This window comes from Homarus americanus, unplaced genomic scaffold, assembly GCF_018991925.1.
Source record: "Homarus americanus isolate GMGI-L3 unplaced genomic scaffold, GMGI_Hamer_2.0 scaffold32929, whole genome shotgun sequence".
NCBI classification, from domain to species: Eukaryota; Metazoa; Arthropoda; class Malacostraca; order Decapoda; family Nephropidae; genus Homarus; species Homarus americanus.
Window position 1 is genome coordinate 7,337,392 of NW_024737097.1, and position 20,224 is coordinate 7,357,615.

A 20,224-nucleotide genomic window follows, 5' to 3' on the forward strand; every position below is an offset into this window, starting at 1 on the left:
GGTGGGCTGGCTACCTGGTGGTGACTTTGTGGTGCTGCTGTGGGCTGGCTACCTGGTGGTGACTTTGTGGTGCTGCTGTGGGCTACCCTGGTGGCTTTGTGGTGCTGCTGTGGGCTGGCTACCTGGTGGTGACTTTGTGGTGCTGCTGGCTACCTGGTGGTGGCTTGTGGTGCTGCTGTGGGCTGGCTACCTGGTGGTGACTTTGTGGTCCTGCTGTGGGCTGGCTACCTGGTGGTGACTTTGTGGTGCTGCTGTGGGCTGGCTACCTGTGGGACTTTTGGTGCTGCTGTGGGCTGGCTACCTGGTTGACTTTGTGGTGCTGCTGTGGGCTGGCTACCTGGTGGTGACTTTGTGGTGCTGCTGTGGGCTGGCTACCTGGTGGTGGCTTTGTGGTGCTGCTGTGGGCTGCTACCTGTGGTGACTTTGTGGTGCTGCTGGGGGCTGGCTACCTGGTGGTGACTTTGTGGTGCTGCTGTGGGCGTGGTCCACCTCAGGTTTATGAATCTCTCTGCTCGCTCAGGAACCTTACAATATGCAAATTGTACCTCCCCCTCCCGTTCCTTTTACTCCATTCTCTCCTTCACCTCCAATCCTCCTCCTGTTCCTTCCTCACCTCCCTCTCCACTCTCATTTACCTCCACTTCCTCCCCCTTACTTTCCCGCCACCACTTACCATACCTCTCACCTCACTTCCATCATCCATTTATTTCCAACCTCCATCTTCCTCTCCTTTTTACTCACCTTTTCCTTACGTTCACATTCGCCCTTCTACATCCCTCCGTGCCTCCCTCCGCCTTACCCTTCATTCCCGTCCTCATCCTCCTCCTCCCCACCCTCCATTCCTTTCCCTCACTCCATACCCCATACCTCATCCCTCCTAAATCTCCCATTGCCTGCCACCCACCTCACATCTTCTAACCCCCTCTCCTCTCTCACCCATCCCTTCTCCTACTCTCCCTACTCCTTCTCCATCTCTCTCCCTCTCCTCCCCCTCTCCACAATTTGCCAAGTCACAATCACTTCGCAAACCAGCAATTTAATTTCCAGTATCTCACCTGTAATCTGCGACAGGCACACCAAATTAATATTCGTGTTAAGTTATCGACCCTCTTGTCCGAGCCAGCTGCGTCATGGTCAGGTCCAGAGAGAGAGAGAGAGAGAGAGAGAGAGAGAGAGAGAGAGAGAGAGAGAGAGAGAGGATAAACTAAAACACAACAAAGACGGAGAAAGAGAACGAGAAAACTGAAAGATTAAGAGACAAACAAACACACAAACTAAAATATGAACCCCAAATTATTACAACATCATCGACTAAATTGAACATTATATTTATATTCCTTTCATAACTGTGTGTGTGTGTGTGTGTAAAATATTCATTAATACTTTTTCTCTTCATAGAATAATTAAATGCGCTTCAAGGTATATTTTTTGTATGTTTGAGTTGGTCAGACGACCTCACACGGCATCTAGAGGGAAGGAAAGATGTAGAAAGGTAAAGAAAGAGAGAGTAATGGAAGGGGAGGGAGGGAGAAGGAATGGAAGGAGAGAGGTAAAGGGTAAAAGAAAGAGAGAAGTAAGGAAAGAGTGAGGTAGAGAGGGAAGTAAGGAGAGCGAGGTAGAGAGGGAAGTAAGGAGAGAGAGGGAGAGAGTGGGTGAGTGAAGGTCAGGGCACACAATCTCCCTTACCTGGATCAGAGTAAGATACAACACTGGTAGCCAAAACTGGTTAGGTAGTGGGCCGAGTGGAGGGTAGTTGTAGGGAAGGGGTGGGAAAAGGGAGGGAGGGAAGATTGAAGGAGGAGGAGAAGGAGGGATGGAGGAGTGGAGGCAGTTGTAATATAATATTTAGTCAATTTCGTCCATCTTTGCTGACATTTTCTCTCCTAATGTATTACTCTGGTACCCTGTTAGGTGTGTGTGTGTAAGTTTATATATATATATATATATATATATATATATATATATATATATATATATATATATATATATATATATATATATATATATATATATATATATATATATATATAACTGCACCTAAAACACCACAACAATTCCTAGTTGATACATCATGTACATTGTACAGTCCATCTCTTCAGCATTCCCTAGCCATGTCTCTGAAGTTCCTACATCACTTATTCTCTACGAATGAAATAGATATAGATGAAAGACTGCTTAAGGAGAGTAAACACAACATCTGCTCTTTAATTAAAAATAGTCGTGGCTTAATTCCACCTGTCTCGTACGTAACACCTGGGGAATAAGTACCATTATATCTGAGGTTCAGTAAATTATATTAAATGAATTTTTCTTTTGTTTATTCTGTAATAAGAATCATAGTTTTTTAATACCTGTTTTATAAAGTTAGGTTAAGGTATAGTAGATTAGGGTAAGTTAGGCTAGAGTTGGTTAGGTTAGGGTAGATTAAGTTTGGTTAAGTTAAGTTAGGTTAGACTGGGTTAAATAAGATTATGTTACGTTTGCTAGAGTTACGATACGTTACGTTATATTAAGTTACGGTAGGTTGTTATGTTAGCTTAAGTTAAAGGTTAGGTTAGGTTAGGTTAGGTTAGGTTAGGTTAGGTAAGAGAGAGAGAGAGAGAGAGAAAAAAGAGAGAGAGACGCACAATATCCTGGTTCGTGGGACACAGGAAGAATGAGAGGAGATATTTTTTTTCCTGAAGCATCTCACTACCAGGATGACTTCTCTATTTCTCTTATATTATCTCTCAACCCAGGTGTTCTAGTGGTAATTATCTCTCAGCACAGGTGTTCCAGCGGTAATTATCTCTCAGCACAGGTGTTCCAGCGGTAATTATCTCTCAGCACAGGTGTTCCAGCGGTAATTATCTCTCAGCACAGGTGTTCTAGCGGTAATTATCTCTTAGCGCAGATAGTCAAGGTGGGGAGGACGTGATATCTCCTCTTTGCACAAAAGTGTTTCAGTGTTCAAGTGTCGCTTTTCCCTTTCAGTAAATCTTATATCATTTTACGATATATATATATATATATATATATATATATATATATATATATATATATATATATATATATATATATATATATATATATATATATATATATATATATATATATTGCAATGTAAATACTTTAAGCAAGGCAAGACGCTAGAGTTTGTGTCACGCTAAATGAGACTTGGTGTGATAAGACAGGTTTTCAGAGTAAGCTTTGTCATGCTTTTTAGGGATAATAGCCATGTTAAGCATTAAAACGGAACGGAGTCTCTTGCAAAATGGAGAATAACATTATGGTGTTATTTTTATAAGTCCTTGAAAGTAAGTGTAAGTGTATTATAACTGATTCTGTTGCTAATAAGATTTATTCTTATTAAATAATACCTGGATTGATGTAGGTAAGGCTGGAGGTTATTGAGTTAGGTTAGGTTAGGTTAGTACTGCTAGCATTTAACCGATTAACCGATTAGTTGGCATTATGGTTATCTACAGGATTCTTATGTAACACGACAGACCGAATTTTCGAGAAAAATATAAATATATTAAAAGTTAACGTTATGCTGCAACCATCCATGATCCGTGAGAACTACTCCCTAACTCTTTTATGACACACCTGCCACTCCCCTCCCCTCTCCTCCCCTTTCCTTCCTTCTCCCTTCCCCTCTTCTCCCCTCTCCCCTCTCTCCTGTCTCCTTCCCTTCTCCTTCCTTATCTCCTTCCCCTCCCTTTTTCATTCCCTCTACTTCCCCCACCCCTTACAACTTGGTTAACTCTTACAGTAAACTATTCCAAATTGTAATCTTTTTCTTTCCTTTTTTAAGGAGGGGGTGATCGGTAGTGGAGAGCTTAATCCTGTCTTATATAATAATTCTCTACTGTATAAATAACTCTATCTGAGCTACTATATTTCCCGCGGGTGGCTGGGTGTACCCACTGTCTCGTCGATTGGCTAGAACAGTATCACCAGAACCATTGTGAGTCTTGGGAAATCCCAGCCACAAACCCGGTCGGTGGGAGCAAGACAGTGCTGGAAGGTAATGATGTAAGGGCGTGGTACTCACCCCCATTGTGCAGAGGCAGTTTGCGGTGTAAATATGGCGTGATCGTAATCAACGCGGAGGTTTTGTATTCAAAGTAAGATCTACCATCGTCCTGCACCTCTCAGTGTACAAACAACACGACTTACTGTAAACGTAATACTTCACAGACACTGAGATGAAAGCCGTGGTGTAATCCATATGCCTCATATCCCTCCCAGGCAACTAGACAACCAGATCACGCGGTTCTATCAAAACGAAAATCGATCTTAAATCTTGGGTGTGGGGTGAAACTACGTTGAGAACGTGAAGGACGACTCCAACACGCGATGCGCCACGGACAGGTGACCCCGCGTCTCCGGCCAACACCTGTACCACAGGACGTCGACGCAGGAGCGTACCATCCTGAGGGAGGAATAGTATGTTCGCCTCTCTACTGACTCAGGGGAAAATGGCCTGTCACTACATGAATTAACAGCCTTGTATTGCCTTCCTCCCAGCACTTACCAGATCCTGTTAGCCATCTTCCTCGGTCATCTACCTAGTGATTGTTCCTGGGAATAACACTAATTGGAGAGATCCGTCTGGCGGGGACAGGTGAGGGTTCTCGTCGTGGGACACCTGCCTCCTTCCCTCTCACCACTACGTCACTCGTCTTTAGTCTCACATATATCCGGGTTACATAAACATCATTCTATACATATTGCTGAGAGACGAAACCTAAAACACTGACATACATTCATCAAGTTGTGTCATATTTCAACCAAGGAACTGCTGCTACTCCCCACAGCGTTTACGTTCTAAGCACGGACATGAGGAACGATTGACCCGGATTAAAGGTGTAAGGTACAGTTCTCCCTGATTCCTGCTGAGACAATTACCTAATTCTGAGATAAGGGACTTCTCTTGAGTTTTCACAGCCCAGTAACCGTCTTCACTGACCTAACTGGTGGATGTTTGTTGAGGTTGCCTGAAGCTGTTGTTGAGCAATTCTTAGGTAGTATTGTATTTATTTCTTCTTCTTTGTCCCTCATATCTTCTTCAGATCTTTTTAGTTAATATTTGTATGATATTATTATTATTATTATTATTATTATTATTATTATTATTATTATTATTATTATTATTATTATTATTATTATTATTATTATTATTATTATTATTATTACATTTTCGCCCTCCAGGCCCAGATGTGGGTCAGTGACCTGTGCCCGAGTGGGCTAATCCTCGGAAAAAAAAAATATTACAAATATGACATATAATAACTAAATGGGGAGAAGGTTATAATACAGTGCATTTCAACTTAGTGACAATGCAAAAAGGTAAGATTGACTGGGCGTGAATACACGGGTTGATTACGAGTTGTTGATAATATTTACAATGGTTGGGATTGGGATGTTCTTAAAGCGATCAGTACGTGCTCGTATGGCTGGATGCGGTTGTGATGACGACCGACAATTCGCGGACGAGGGATCTCGGGTGGAAATAGGAGCCGGTGTCGAGGATGGTGCAAAAGCTTCTCACCAAATTTGCAGATGAGGTCGTGGTGATGGTCACTGGTCAGTGAGAGCCGAAAGGGTCAGTGTGTTGAGCGATTCTTGATATGTGGAGTAGGAAGAGGAGAGAATAATCTTGCATGACCTTTTTTTTAACTTTTTCTAGGTGTTTACGTTCTGTGGAATTTAGGGAGGAAGACCAGGCAGGGGAGGCATACTGTAGGAATGCTTGGGAAGTATGAAAGTTGAGTAAATACCGAGGAGCTCGGGTGCAGGAACTGCGAGAGACTTGAATCGGCGGAGGAGGTGGAGACGAAAACTGGAGGATTTGACAATTTCGCTGACGTGTGTTTTCCAATTTAGCTTGTTATCTATAGTGACGCCTAGGAGCTTAGTAGAGTCCACAATCTAGAGCAGGGGCTCTTAACCTGGGGTCCATGGATGGGCTTCAGGGGGTCCGTGAAGGTCAGATAAAAATTTAACATTTATATTCACTATATTTTAAGATTAAGTTGTTCTATTTTTGTCAATATATACCAGATGTTATGTATGTATTTTTGGTTACTGAAGAAAACCAGTAAATCTGTAGGGTGGCATGGGATGCTACTGTACACGGTCAGGTAACATACAATCGTCATCGTCGTCAGGTTTAGACTTCTAGAATGTTTACTTTATTCACACTTTGTGTATGTCATACACTGTATGAGGCAATGAATTTTCAAGAAATAAAGTATATTCATTGCATGCAAAGTTGTGTTTATATGCTTATGTGCATTTTTCTAGGGAGGGGGTCCATAGCTTTCACCAGATTCTCAAAGGGGTCCGTGACTCAAAAAAGGTTAAGAACCACTGCTCTAAATATTCTCTTGCTCTAATTGGGTTTTGTTTTGTTCTGTTGCAGATGTATATGGACTTATGAGTTAAATAAAGCCTTTATTACTGAAGGTGTTTGATCTCATACGACAAATTATTCAACTCATATTCTACTAGCAACATGGAACGCATACTCTGCCCCGACAAGCTTGATGTTGATCCAAATTCCCCAGCTGTTCAGAAGGAATACAAGCATTGGCGTAAAACTTTTGAAAACTTTATTAATGAGTGTGGAGACAGAGCGCCTGACAAACTACGATGTTTGACAAACTATGTGTCTGCTACTGTGTATGAATACTTTGCTGATGCTACGGAGTTTGAAACAGCTATACAAGTGTTGGAAAAGGTGTATGTGAAAAAGAAAAATGAGATATTCGCCAGACAACAGCTCGCCACAAGACGTCAACGTCCTTCCGAAACGATCGATGAATTTCTTCGCGACTTGCACAGACTCAGCAAAGATTGTACTCTAAAAGCTGTCACGGCCGAAGAATATCGTGAAGAGTTAGTACGGGATGTCTTCATCAACGGACTGTCTTCTGCAAATATACGTCAACGTCTATTGGAAAATCAGGCTCTCACAGTCTCTCGAGCTAGAGCCTTGGATCGTACACAGCATATTTAGGAAGCCTTCCAGCCATTAGGCCCTGTCATTGCAGCAGCTTCAGGATGTGTGGAGGAAGCTGTTAAGTCACCGTACACTAATCAACAAGATATACGTCCAGTTGAGGACTCAACACTTGCTAGTATGACCACTAAGAAACGATGTTGGTTTTGTGGTGGTAGTCTTCATTTACGGGCGAGATGTCCAGCTAAAGATAGTGATTGCTCTTCATGTGGAAAAAGAGGCACTGGGCAAAAGTTTGTCAGACTAAGGGTAAGAAACAGGTCACGGCATCAATTTCATCTCCTACTCTTTGTGCCATCTCAGCTGCTGTTCCGCATTGCCTGAATTGCTCTGTAGTCGGCTGAAAATATGGTTTGACCCCCAAAACATTCCTACAAAAGGTTTCTCAATTGTTTATTGTAGTATCAGGTGTGCTTAATAACATATCAAAAGTCTACCACAGTCTGACTACGAGAAAGGTCTAATTTTCAAGATGGCGTCGAAGTTAGCCACCACATCCCTAAAATGCCCGCTACTCCTTCATTATTCATCCTAAACAAGTAATTTTGCTGCCTAACCCCATGTTTTGGGGATCTAGGAATCTAATTAGCATATCTAAATTATAGTGAAGTCATTACATAATTACATAATTTAAGATGGAGGACCACTATGGCCGCCAAACTATGAAAATGCCTATTACTCTTTCTAATTCATCTTAGACAAGTAATTTCATTGTCTAACCCCATGTTTTGGGGATCTAGGAATCCAGTTAGCATATTTAAAATAATAGTGAAGTGATTACAGAAATACAAAATCCAAGATGGCGGACAAATATGGCCACCAAACTATGAAAATGCCAATGACTCCATCATTATTCATCCTAGACAGGTAATTCTGGTGCCTGACCCCTTGTTTTGGGCATCTAGGAAACCAATTAGCATATTTAACATAGTGTAGTGATTACTGGTAAAATGTTATAACAAATCCCATAATATATATTTCTGAAAAATGCCTTTGATCTGAACAAATAGTCATTACACTCTTCCTCCTGTAAAGGTTGATTATATGGATTCTCATAGTTTTCAATTTGACATGGTCCACAAGCGGGTGTGCATGGTAGTCCGTATCCTCTGCAACTACAACGTGTTCGGCAGGCAGTTGTGCAATTACAGTGGACCATCTGCAGGAGGCTTTCTGGCACAGCAGTTTTCTTGGTCATAACTGGCACAAACTGATTGTCCTCCAGTTTCCATCCCCAATCCACTGCATTCATGTCACTCTCCTTTCCAGTCCACACCATGATCTGGTTATACACTCTAAAGCTATGATATTTAGTCGAGGACTTGGTAGGAGGGAGACGTTCTGGGAAAACAAATGACTTGGCGGAGACAATTTTCTCGATCAAAAGGTTGTAGCGCAAAGAGGCAAGTGAATCGGTACTCTTGCCACCAAACAGAACTGCCATCGCCTTGCTCCCAAGGTCTTCTATGACACTGTTTGCTTGATTTGGGAGCAGAAACGCATTCGCACAGGTCTGAATGGTCAATTCACCATTCACAAGTTTCTGGAACGCTGACTTTTTGCCAACACTGAAAATGCGGGAAGTTGTGTCACATCCTGTGAAAGCGTGGATAAACAGCAACTGAGAACACCTGTCACTACCCAGGACTTGCTTCATCTCACTAATGTTGTACACCTTAGGAACTGTGGACTTGTCCGAACGAAAATAGAGGCCCCTATTGTTTGCTTCAGCATAGTAGAGGAGAAGAATGAGCAGGTCTGTATCCTCCCCTATCAAGGTCGTGAGCTGATGTTGTGACGCCTTGATTGCAGCCTTGACATTGTCCATGTCTGCATCCCCTAATGCAATGATAACAGTGCAGCCCTTCTTCTGTAGTTCCTCGGTTACAAGATCAATAAGTCCTTGTATGTTGCAAGATCTGGAAAGGAAATCATCCTTTCTTCCAACAAACTCAGTTTTTGCATTGAAGCTGATGATCGGGCGGGTGTTCTGCCCACGTCGCTGATGCGTATTGTCTTTGATTGAAGGACCTTCACTATAGCCATCAAAAACTACGGTTGCTTTTCCATAATGGCGAATGGTAAAGTCAGCATACATCCGTGCAATGGCACCATAACTGTCACCCTTTATCCATGGCAAGCGATGAACCAGGGAACCACCGTCAAGGACTGGATGATACTCTGGCACCTCTCTTTGGTGGCTCAACTTTCTTTCTTTTTTATATTTTCAATGTCTTTTGGATTGATGTACCTCTTTCGACATGTAATGTGTACTTTTTCACCAGCTGAAACGACTACATCATCCCCTCTTTGCACACTCGCACTCTTGATTCCATCAGCTCCCTTCTGACGAAGTTCAACCACATCAGAAACATCTAAGTCTTCATGGCAAATGGGGCAAGTCTCTTGGTTTACAGTGCTTGCACTCATGGTCAGGCCTGAAAAGATGCGAAAGTGAAGGTCATTAGCAAATAAAGTCAGTAAATAAATAATGTAAATAAACAGTCACACAAAGCAAATTGTATCTTGGATTTCACAATTATGTAATCATGTCGCTTTTTTAACAAGCCAAACAGATTCCTAGGCCACCAAAACATGGGGTTAGACATCAAAATTACTTCTCTAGGATGAATAATGAAGGAGTAACAGGCATTTTTAGGATTTGGTGGCTATTCGACGCCATCTTGAAAATTAGACCTTTCTCGTGGTCAGACTGTGGTAGACTTTTGATATGTTATTAAGCACACCTGATACTACAATAAACAATTGAGAAACCTTTTGTAAGAATTTTTTTAGGGTGAGGTGGGTTTTTTTTCATAAATGCAGCCGCCTACTGCTACAAACTTATTGATTCGGCAAGTTCTGAGAGTTTCATTGACAAGAGAGTGGCCCATCGGCTTAAGCTTCACATCAAACCCGTTTCCCAAAGTATAACCCTGGCAATGTCTTCTTCAACAGCTTCTGTGATAGGTGAATGTACGGTGGATCTCTATATGAATGACAGTCATTATCCAAACACACGTCTGGGCGTCATTGAGAATCTTTGTGGTGATGTTATTCTCGGCATAGATTTCCAAAAACAACACTCCTTAGTTACCATAGAGTATGGAGGACCCAGATCTGAGCTCAAGATTTCGAACATTGTTAACAAGCCTGTATGTAGCCTGGCATCAGCAGCTATGTCAGAACCACTGTTATTTGCAAACATGCGAGGAGATGCAAAGCCGATAGCCACCAAATCTAGGAAGTTTAGCCCTGATGACCAACAGTTCATTACCAAAGATATACAACGCTAACTGTCCGAAGGCATCAAAGAATCAAGTACATCACCTTGGCGTGCACAGGTGGTGATTGCAAGAGATGAATCATGCTGTCACAGAAAACGAATGTGCATCGACTACTCTTCTACGGTGAACATTTACACCAATCTCGACGCATTCATTGCCAAACATTGAAACCATGGTCAACACTCTTGCTAAGTACCACGTGTTCTCAACATTTGATCTAAAGAGTGCATACCATCAACTACGCATAAGCGAGTCTGATAAACCCTTTACAGCATTTGAAGCAAATGGCAGACTGTATCAATTCACACGTATACCATTTGGTGTTATTAATGGTGTTTCCGTTTTTCAAAGAACCATAGACAAGTTCGTGGAGGAGGAGAATCCATGTGACACATTTCCCTCCCTTGACAATATTACCATCTGGGTTACAACTTGGAAATGGTCAAATCAAACCAGATCTTGAAAGGCTAAAACCACTGCAAGAACTTCCACCACCTACAAAGCGATCGGCTCTTCAACGTGTACTTGGTATGTTTGCTTATTACGCTAAGTGGATTCTGGAGTTTTCAGACAAGGCATGGCCTCCCTACAAGGCTAAATCTTTTCCTCTGGACCGTGAAGCGCTCACAGCTTTTGATGACTTGAAGAAACTGCTTGGGGAAGCTGCCCTAAATAGCATTGACCATGCCATCCCATTTGTTGTGGAGTGTGATGCGTCGGATGTGGCCGTGTCTGCTACTTTGAATCAAGCTGGTCGGCCAGTAGCCTTCATGTTTCGAATGTTATCTGGCAGTGAGATTCACTATCCTCCTGTTGAAAAGGAGGTGACTGCAATAATTGAAGCTGTGAGAAAGTGGTCTCACCTGTTGTTGGGACGGCACTTCACCATTGTTATTGACCAGCGATCAGTTGCATTTATGCTGGACAGTCATAGGAGGACTAAAGTGAAGAATGACAAGATACAAGGGTGACGGCTCGAACTCGCTTGTCTTAGCTATTCCATTTGGTATCGGCTAGGTGGAGACAACGTTGTTCCTGACACTTTCACCCGAGTGTTCTGCGGAGCCATCTCATCGTCAAACCTCGCTGTCATCCATGAAGGGCTCTGCCACCCGGGGGTTGTCAAAATGCTTCATTTTGCCCGAACAAAGAACCTCCCATTTTCTACAGAGGATGTGAAAAAGGTCTGTTCAAATTGTCGTGTATGTGCTGAAATCAAGCCAACATTTCACAGGCCTACTGAAAATACCCTTATCAAAGCTACTCAACCAATGGATAGACTGAGCATTAACTTCAAAGGTCCTCTTCCATCACACATGAGAAACTCATATCTCTTCATTGCTGTGGATGAATATTCCAGATTTCCCTTTGCTATTCCATGTGCTGACATGACATCCTCAACTGTCATCAGATGTCTGGACACCATCTTCTCGCTTTGTGGTATGGCGAGTTTTGTCCACTCTGATCGAGGAAGTGCATTTATGTCTCGTGAAGTGAAAACTCATCTCGCTAGTCGTGGAGTGGCGTCCAGCAAAACTGCACCTTACCACTCAACAGGAAACAGTCAAATAGAAGGGTACAATGGCATAATCTGGAAGTCCATATGTTTAGCTGCCAAATCTCGAGATGTTCTGGATACTGAATGGGAGGCTCTCCTACCTGAAGCACTTCACTCCATTAGATCATTGCTCTCAACAGCCATCAACGTGACTCCACATGAGAGGTTTTTCAATTTTCCGAGACGATCTTGTCAGGGTACATTCCTGCCAAGGTCCTGTCTTCTTACGCCGATTCGTCCGCTCAAGCAAAGGTGACCCTCTCGTTGATGAGGTGGAGCTCCTCGAGGCTAACCCAACGTATGCACACATCAAGTATCCAGATGGACGTGAGTCTTCAGTTTCTCTCCGTGATCTTGCTCCATGCTCTAGTGGAACCTTATTCTTAGACATCTCTGCTGGATCAACCTCACCTTCAGTGGAGCCAGAAACATTGGATAATGGTGAGGAAGTTGCTGAAGAGGGAGATACCGGGACGACATTGCTGAATCCTAGTATCATGCAGGAGTTACCTCTTCGTCGTTCTACTCGGCAGCGAAGAGAACCCCAGAGATACGGCTATAATGTTTGATTGATTATGTTGGCAGGGGTGAATGTCATATTATGGAATAAATTATGTTTGTGTTTACCTTTACTCTAAATATTCTCTTGTTCTAATTGGGTTTTGTTTTGTTCTGTTGCAGATGTATATGGATTTATGAGCTGAATAAGGCCTTGATTACTGAAGGTGTTTGATCTCATACGACAAGGGTGACATGTGATTGATTGTCTACATCTGACAGCTGCATGTCTCTGTATTTTGGATAATAATTGATTGCCTTTACCCTTTATTACGCATTCCCGCGTGATGATTGGTTGTCTACATTTAACAGACTTACTTTCCTGAATACCCATTGGCTGACATCAACCATACTGGCCAAGTATCGTCGGATGGTAATTGGCTATCTGCACCTGGTGGCTGTATACTCTTTAACAGTTATTGGTCAACATCATTTACTGATTTCATGTTTCTGAGTGGTGATTGGTCCGGATTTACGAGACATTTGATGGTGGTGTCCTGCCGAGGCCACTTGCTGGTGCTGACGGTCCACACGTATGGTCTTTTTCTCTCTCAGTTGTTTTTCTTCTGTCGAGTTTGGACCACTTTTGTACTGAGATGATAGAAATGCACAGGTGATGGTAGTGTACAGGTGATGGTAGTGTACAGGTGATGATAGTGTACAGGTGATGGTAGTGTGCAGGTGATGATAGTGTACAGGTGATGGTAGTGTGCAGGTGATGGTAGTGTACAGGTGATGGTAGTGTGCAGGTGATGGTAGTGTACAGGTGATGGTAGTGTGCAGGTGATGGTAGTGTGCAGGTGATGGTAGTGTGCAGGTGATGGTAGTGTACAGGTGATGGTAGTGTGCAGGTGATGGTAGTGTGCAAGTGATGGTAGTGTGCAGGTGATGATAGTGTACAGGTGATGGTAGTGTGCAGGTGATGGTAGTGTACAGGTGATGGTAGTGTGCAGGTGATGGTAGTGTGCAGGTGATGGTAGTGTGCAGGTGATGGTAGTGTACAGGTGATGGTAGTGTGCAGGTGATGGTAGTGTGCAGGTGATGGTAGTGTGCAGGTGATGGTAGTGTACAGGTGATGGTAGTGTGCAGGTGATGGTAGTGTGCAAGTGATGGTAGTGTGCAGGTGATGATAGTGTACAGGTGATGGTAGTGTGCAGGTGATGGTAGTGTACAGGTGATGGCGGTGTGCAGGTGATGGTAGTGTACAGGTGATGGTAGTGTGCAGGTGATGGTAGTGTGCAGGTGATGGTAGTGTGCAGGTGATGGTAGTGTGCAGGTGATGATGGTGTACAGGTGATGGTAGTGCAGGTGATGGTAGTGTACAGGTGATGGTAGTGTGCAGGTGATGGTAGTGTACAGGTGATGGCAGTGTATAGATGATGGTAGTGTACAGGTGATGGCAGTGTATAAGTGAAGGTGGTGTACAGGTGATGGCAGTGTACAGGTGATGGTAGTGTGTGCAGGTGATGGTGGTGTACAGGTGATGGTAGTGTGCAGGTGATGGTAGTGTACAGGTGATGGTGGTGTGCAGGTGATGGTGAGTGTACGGGTGATGGTGGTGGTGTGCAGGTGATGGTAGTGTACAGGTGATGGTAGTGTGCAGGTGATGGTAGTGTACAGGTGATGGTAGTGTGCAGGTGATGATAGTGTGCAGGTGATGGTAGTGTGCGAGGTGATGATAGTGTGCAGGTGATGGTAGTGTACAGGTGATGGTAGTGTACAGGTGATGGTAGTGTACAGGTGATGGTAGTGTACAGGTGATGGTGCAGGTGATGGCCAGTGAACAGGTGATGGTAGTGTGCAGGTGATGATGGTGTACAGGTGATGGTAGTGTGCAGGTGATGGTGTGCAGGTGATGATGGTGTACAGGTGATGGTAGTATGCAGGTGATGGTGAGGTGTACAGGTGATGGTAGTGTACAGGTGATGGTAGTGTGCAGGTGATGGTAGTGTACAGGTGATGGTAGTGTACAGGTGATGGCAGTGTACAGGTGATGGTAGTGTGCAGGTGATGGTAGTGTACAGGTGATGGTAGTGTACAGGTGATGGCAGTGTATAGGTGATGGTAGTGTACAGGTGATGGTAGTGTACAGCTGATAGCAGGATACAGGTGATGATAGTATACAGGTGATGGTAGTGTACAGGTGATGGTAGTGTACAGGTGATGGTAGTGTGCAGGTGATGGTAGTGTACAGGTGATGGTAGTGTACAGGTGATGGTAGTGTACAGGTGATGGTAGTGTGCAGGTGATGGTAGTGTGCAGGTGATGGTAGTGTACAGGTGATGGTAGTGTACAGGTGATGGTAGTGTGCAGGTGATGGTAGTGTACAGGTGATGGTAGTGTACAGGTGATGATAGTGTGCGAGGTGGTGGTAGTGTGCAGGTGATGATAGTGTACAGGTGATGGTAGTGTGCAGGTGATGATAGTGTGCAGGTGGTGGTGAGTGCCAGGTGATGGTAGTGTACAGGTGATGGTGAGTGTGCAGGTGATGGTAGTGTACAGGTGATGATAGTGTGCAGGTGATGAGCCAGGTGTACTGGTGATGGTAGTGTGGAGTGATGGTAGTGTACAGGTGATGGTGAGTGTGCAGGGTGATGACCAAGTGTGCAGGTGGTGGTAGTGTGCAGGAGGTGGAGTGCGCAGGTGATGATAGTGTACAGGTGATGGTAGTGTACAGGTGATGGTAGTGTACAGGTGATGTTGGTGTACAGCAGGTGATGGTAGTGTGCAGGTGACCAGGCTAATTACAGGTGATGGTAGTGTACAGGTGATGGTAGTGCACAGGTGATGATAGTGTACAGGTGATGGTAGTGTACAGGTGATGGCCGTGTACAGTGGTAGTAGTGTACAGGTGATGGTAGTGTACAGGTGATGACCAGTGTGCAGGTGATGGTGGTGTGCAGAGGTGATGGTGAGTGTGGGTGATGTGGCAGTGTGCAGGTGTTGAGTGTACAGGTGATGGTAGTGTACAGGTGGTAGTGTACAGGTGATAGCAGGATACAGGCGATGGTAGTATACAGGTGTTGGTGTACAGGGTGATGGTGTGTGTACAGGTGATGGTGGTGTGCAGGTGGTGGTGTGAGTATACAGGGTGATGGTAGTGTACAGGTGTTGAGTGTACAGGTGATAACCTTGGGATACAGGCGATGGTGGTATACAGGTGATGTGGTAGTGTACAGGTGATGGTAGTGTACAGGTGATGGTGGTGTACAGGTGATGGTAGGTGTACAGGTGATGGTAGTGTACAGGTGATGGTAGTGTACAGGTGATGGTAGTGTACAGGTGATGGCAGGATACAGGTGATGGCAGGATACAGGTGATGGTAGTGTACAGGTGATGGTAGTGTACAGGTGATGGTAGTGTACAGGTGATGGTAGTGTACAAGTGATGGTAGTGTACAAGTGATGGTAGTGTACAAGTGATGGTAGTGTACAGGTGATGGTAGTGTGCAGGTGATGGTAGTGTGCAGGTGATGGTAGTGTGCATGTGATGGTAGTGTACAGGTGATGATAGTGTACAGGTGATGGTAGTGTACAGGTAATGGTAGTGTACAGGTGATGGTAGTGTACAAGTGATGGTAGTGTACAAGTGATGGTAGTGTACATGGTTGGCGACCCCGCTCCTCCACTCTTCAGTAAGTTTAACTTGCTCTCTCTACCAATTCTCCTATATTTTCTCTCTCTCTCCGAGGACCCCAACGTAGGATACTTCTCAACGCCGGTCACTAAGATTATAAGTGTATGATGTAGGCGGTAAGGCAGTCCAGATCTCGTCATCACTGTATCTGATCTTTCTCCCGTCAATCTTGTCATCATATTTGCTGTGATTATCATCCTATATGTTTGATCATCTCACTATTGCTCCATCCAAACATTTCCTGGATATTCTTGGAACATTTTGCTGTGGTAATTATTGTGTTTGGTCATCTTAACTGAGCTATGTCCAAACTCTTATCAGTAATAAAAATAAGTAAATGTATATTTTTGTAGAATCATATCCGCTAAATACCTCTAAATCGATTCATTCATCTGACTTACCCCGTGCTACAGTGTACACATCTACCACCAATCTTGAATAATTGTGGCAAACTGTAGAATTATTGATAGAAACTGGAAATTGACCATCCCCTCATTTGATCTCTCATACCTGTGTTTCACGAAGCACTGCTCTCTTCTGGTACCTTACTTGGCCCTGACCGGCTTGGTATGCATGAGGTGTGTTGGATGTAGCTCACGTCATCTCCAGACCATGTCCTGGTGACCTGACTGGTACGATTATTCCCCCCCCCCCACATCAACCCCAACTTCCAGCCTCCCTCTTCCTCCCCAGCCCCACCCCCCACCCCCCTCGGTACTCGGTAAGGTATGCCTGGTCCGAGCCCTTGGTTGCGCCATCTTCCGCGAGTCATGAGCGGTGTACCTAGCTTGACCACACCCCACTTAGCTCCGGGTTACTCGTCTCAATATGGCCGTGTGGCTCCTCCTCCTACCCCACCCATATCTTCCCTACCCCGCCCACACCTTCCCTCCCCCGCCCACATCTTCCCTACCCCACCTACAACCTACTAACTCTACCCACATTTTTCCCTCCCTACTCCATATCCACCACACTTACCCCACCCACAACTCCTTACTCTATCCACACCCTCCCTACTCTACTCACATCCCGCTACTCGACCCATACTCTTCCTATTTTACCTACGCCATCCCTACCTCACCCGCAGCCTCTCTACTCCACTCACATCCCCTTACTCCACTCATACCCTCCGTACCCCGCCAACACCGTCCCAACGCTGCTGTAGAGTAAATGCCATTTGGATATCTACAGTAGATGATTTATCCCGTGTTTTAATCACCATAAGCGTGATGGTGGGGAACACGGCCCCTGTGGCGCACAACATGATCATAATGGCTCACTCATTTAAGGGGCGGCTCTGCGGGTTTCTAAGAAAAACCACCCATCGTGTAGACTGTCACCAGGTCTTCCTCGTGCCCGCCAACAGTGTCTTGCCCTCCTAAAGTCTTGGACTTTCCTCACCCTGTAAATTACCAGCCAAGATGTCTTTATGTAGATGCTCTTCTCGGAACTTTTATATCTTTGAGTTGAAGGTTACAGTTCACAACGACCCGCGCTCGGCTGCTCGTAAGACCAGCTTCACAATTGTCTTATCTTGTTTAATCTCACTCCTTACCAATACTTCTCTGAATTATTCATTAACCAACTGCCTCTGAGGTGGTATTTTATACAACTGTTCCTGACACCTGAATCTCAGCATCTGACACCTCCTGCTAAACACTACACTAGTTAACCTTTTACAGCGAGCTGTGCTGAAATTCTTGTAACTTTCACAACACTCAGGAACTTCCGCTTAATCTCTCCAGTCATCTACTCCAGCACATGACATACACCGTGCAAATAATTCTCTCAAGATTTACCTGTGTCATTCTATACATACATAAACTATCGTATTCTTGGCTTACATTAGATAGGTTTTCATCACAAGAGGAACTCATGGGAGACAAACAGCTATACCTTGTCATACACCACCTGCAGGGTAATGATATAACATCTGTAAATTCACCCGTTGCTTTCAAATCATTTATCAAAATACTCACATAGTATTTCCAAGGATGTTTGAGAAGCTTAACCATTATATCTTTCATTTTATCTCACCAGACAGAACCTCGTCAGGGGTCTCAACGCCAACACCATGACAACAGTTTTTACTGTTGTGTAAAACAATCGTCGTGTAGTTCAAGGCAGAGGCGGAGTTAATCGCTGTGTTGGGTCGCGAGGGGGACTTTTACTCAACACATTTACAGCATCTCGCGTACTCAATGACAACTTTTACAGGATATTAAGAAATGAGAACAACTGAACCTGTAAATGTGTTTCAGTGTCTAAATGATGAGAGACAGAGAGAGAGAGAGAGAGAGAGAGAGAGAGAGAGAGAGAGAGAGAGAGAGAGAGAGAGAGAGAGATAGACAGACAGACAGACAGACAGACAGACAGACAGACAGACAGACAGACAGATACTGTTTTATCAGCATCTTAACCTTGTAGTCACACTCAGTGTCATCACAAAATCCGCCTAGAGGAGTCAGTCCTCAGTCCTGTTCTCTTGTCATCCTCGTCTTTGGGCTGGACTTGATATTTTCCTAAAGGTGTGGAAATCACTGTGAGTGTTGGCAGGTGTTCGTTCCCTTATATGTCATGCAGGAATGGCATCTACTTACCTCCCTCCTTCACCCCCCTCACCCGTTGTTGTGGGTAATACCTGTGTTCTTAGCCTTGAGTTATGAGTATCTGTGTACTGTACTGTAAGTGATGAGGAACATGGGGATAGAGAACATTACAGCTGATAAGAAAATAATAATGTAGAGCATTGTGAGTAGGTCTGTTAACCCAAGCCAGGGAGTTCGTCTCTCTATACGACAATTATCACTCATATTTTTGCCAAACCTAACCTAACCTACCTTAACCTTTCCTAACCTAACCTAACATAACTTTATCTAACCTAACCTAAGCTAACCTAACTTAACCTAACCTAACCTAATCTAACCTAACTTAACCTAACCTAATCTAACCTAACCTGACCTGACCTGTAATAAGACTTTCGAGCCTGACCGAGTTAATGGTGTTGGTTGTTAACTGATTCCACTCATTTAAAACTCGTATTTCTTAACCATGATTTCTCATTTCCTTCCTTGATCTAAATTGTTCTAATCTAGAACCTTTGTTATGAGCTCTGCGTTTATTTGCTTTAGGTTCATTTCTTTTTGTCTATCGTCTATATTTAATATATTTAATCTTTATTTAATGTTATTTTTATTACATTTATAAAGAAAGTAAAGAAGGAAGGAAGAGATCACAGAGCATTATGTTTGGTATGGACCTGGTTGGTGTTATTTTGTAAGTCAAAAGGTGGTAAAGATGACCTGAGTGAACTCTTTGACTGGGTGATGTGGTGTGGTGTGGTGTGGTGTGGTCGTAGCCTAGGTGGTGAAGGGGTGGTGTGGTCTGGCGGCAGTACCTTCACCAGCCTCAAGGACCCTGTGGTTTGTGTGGGTTAGGATCAGCAGCCCTCGCACCCTCACCTGTCTTGATTGTTTGTCTCCACCTGGCAAACACTTAACCTGAGTAATACGCTCTCATACGAACTCTCCCTCACACCACTACTTGACATATTCCCTGACGAGCAGAGGATACGGTAGAAGGTCCGATATCTTTTTTTCAACATTTCTATTAATTTTATGTCATATTCATATCAGACACTATCATAGATCCCCTGTTAGCACTAATGAGTTCTTATTTGTACTTTGTAGAACATTGAACAAGATTTATTGTGTATTGTAAAGTACTAGTGAGAGAATTACAATATCCATAACATGCAGCGTAACATTAACAGTCTGAAGGTATAAACATTTCTTTCAATGTGCTTTCGAGTCATCAGGAGGAGACCCTTTTAAACACTCAACATACAGAAGGCAACAAACACAGATCTTGAAAATATACAGATTATTATTATTTTTTTTACAATACGAGATTTAGAAATAGGTTATCGAAAACAAGTACATTCTTAATTTCTTGGATTAAAAGGATAATACAAATATTTTACGAGAATAGTTATCAATGCATTTAATGTAACAAATATTAATATTTCATCAAGCCATCTGCCAATCATTGTTAGTTAGTCATGATTTTACTTCATAAAGAACAAGAAACAAGGAAAATATAATAAGGCTAGAATGAGTTAATTAGTCCTTACGGCGAACAGGTAAATAAAACCTTACCTGTACCTCTCTCTGACGA

At 43.6% G+C, this 20,224-nt stretch overlaps 2 protein-coding genes across 2 annotated transcripts; both read left to right on the forward strand.

The window, feature by feature from the left end:
* The first annotated feature begins 6,502 nt into the window (after positions 1–6,502).
* Positions 6,503–7,006, forward strand: LOC121873373. Its single transcript, XM_042376925.1, has one exon. The coding sequence runs from the start codon at positions 6,503–6,505 to the stop codon at positions 7,004–7,006; it is 504 nt and encodes a 167-aa protein (XP_042232859.1).
* A 3,462-nt stretch (positions 7,007–10,468) lies between these two features.
* LOC121873374 lies at positions 10,469–12,423 on the forward strand. The gene is made up of 4 exons (XM_042376927.1): positions 10,469–10,604; positions 10,753–11,088; positions 11,314–12,019; positions 12,051–12,423. The coding sequence occupies exons 1-4, from the start codon at positions 10,469–10,471 to the stop codon at positions 12,421–12,423; spliced, it is 1,551 nt and encodes a 516-aa protein (XP_042232861.1).
* Positions 12,424–20,224: the final 7,801 nt, after the last annotated feature.

Bases quoted from the DNA above. Each gene is read 5' to 3' on its own strand.
- LOC121873373 (XM_042376925.1), top strand. From the start codon at position 6,503: ATGGAACGCATACTCTGCCCCGACAAGCTTGATGTTGATCCAAATTCC.
- LOC121873374 (XM_042376927.1), top strand. From the start codon at position 10,469: ATGGTCAACACTCTTGCTAAGTACCACGTGTTCTCAACATTTGATCTA. The intron at 10,605-10,752 runs GTATACCATTTG...AAATCAAACCAG, and splicing joins CAGACTGTATCAATTCACAC to ATCTTGAAAGGCTAAAACCA. The intron at 12,020-12,050 runs GTTTTTCAATTT...CGATCTTGTCAG, and splicing joins AACGTGACTCCACATGAGAG to GGTACATTCCTGCCAAGGTC.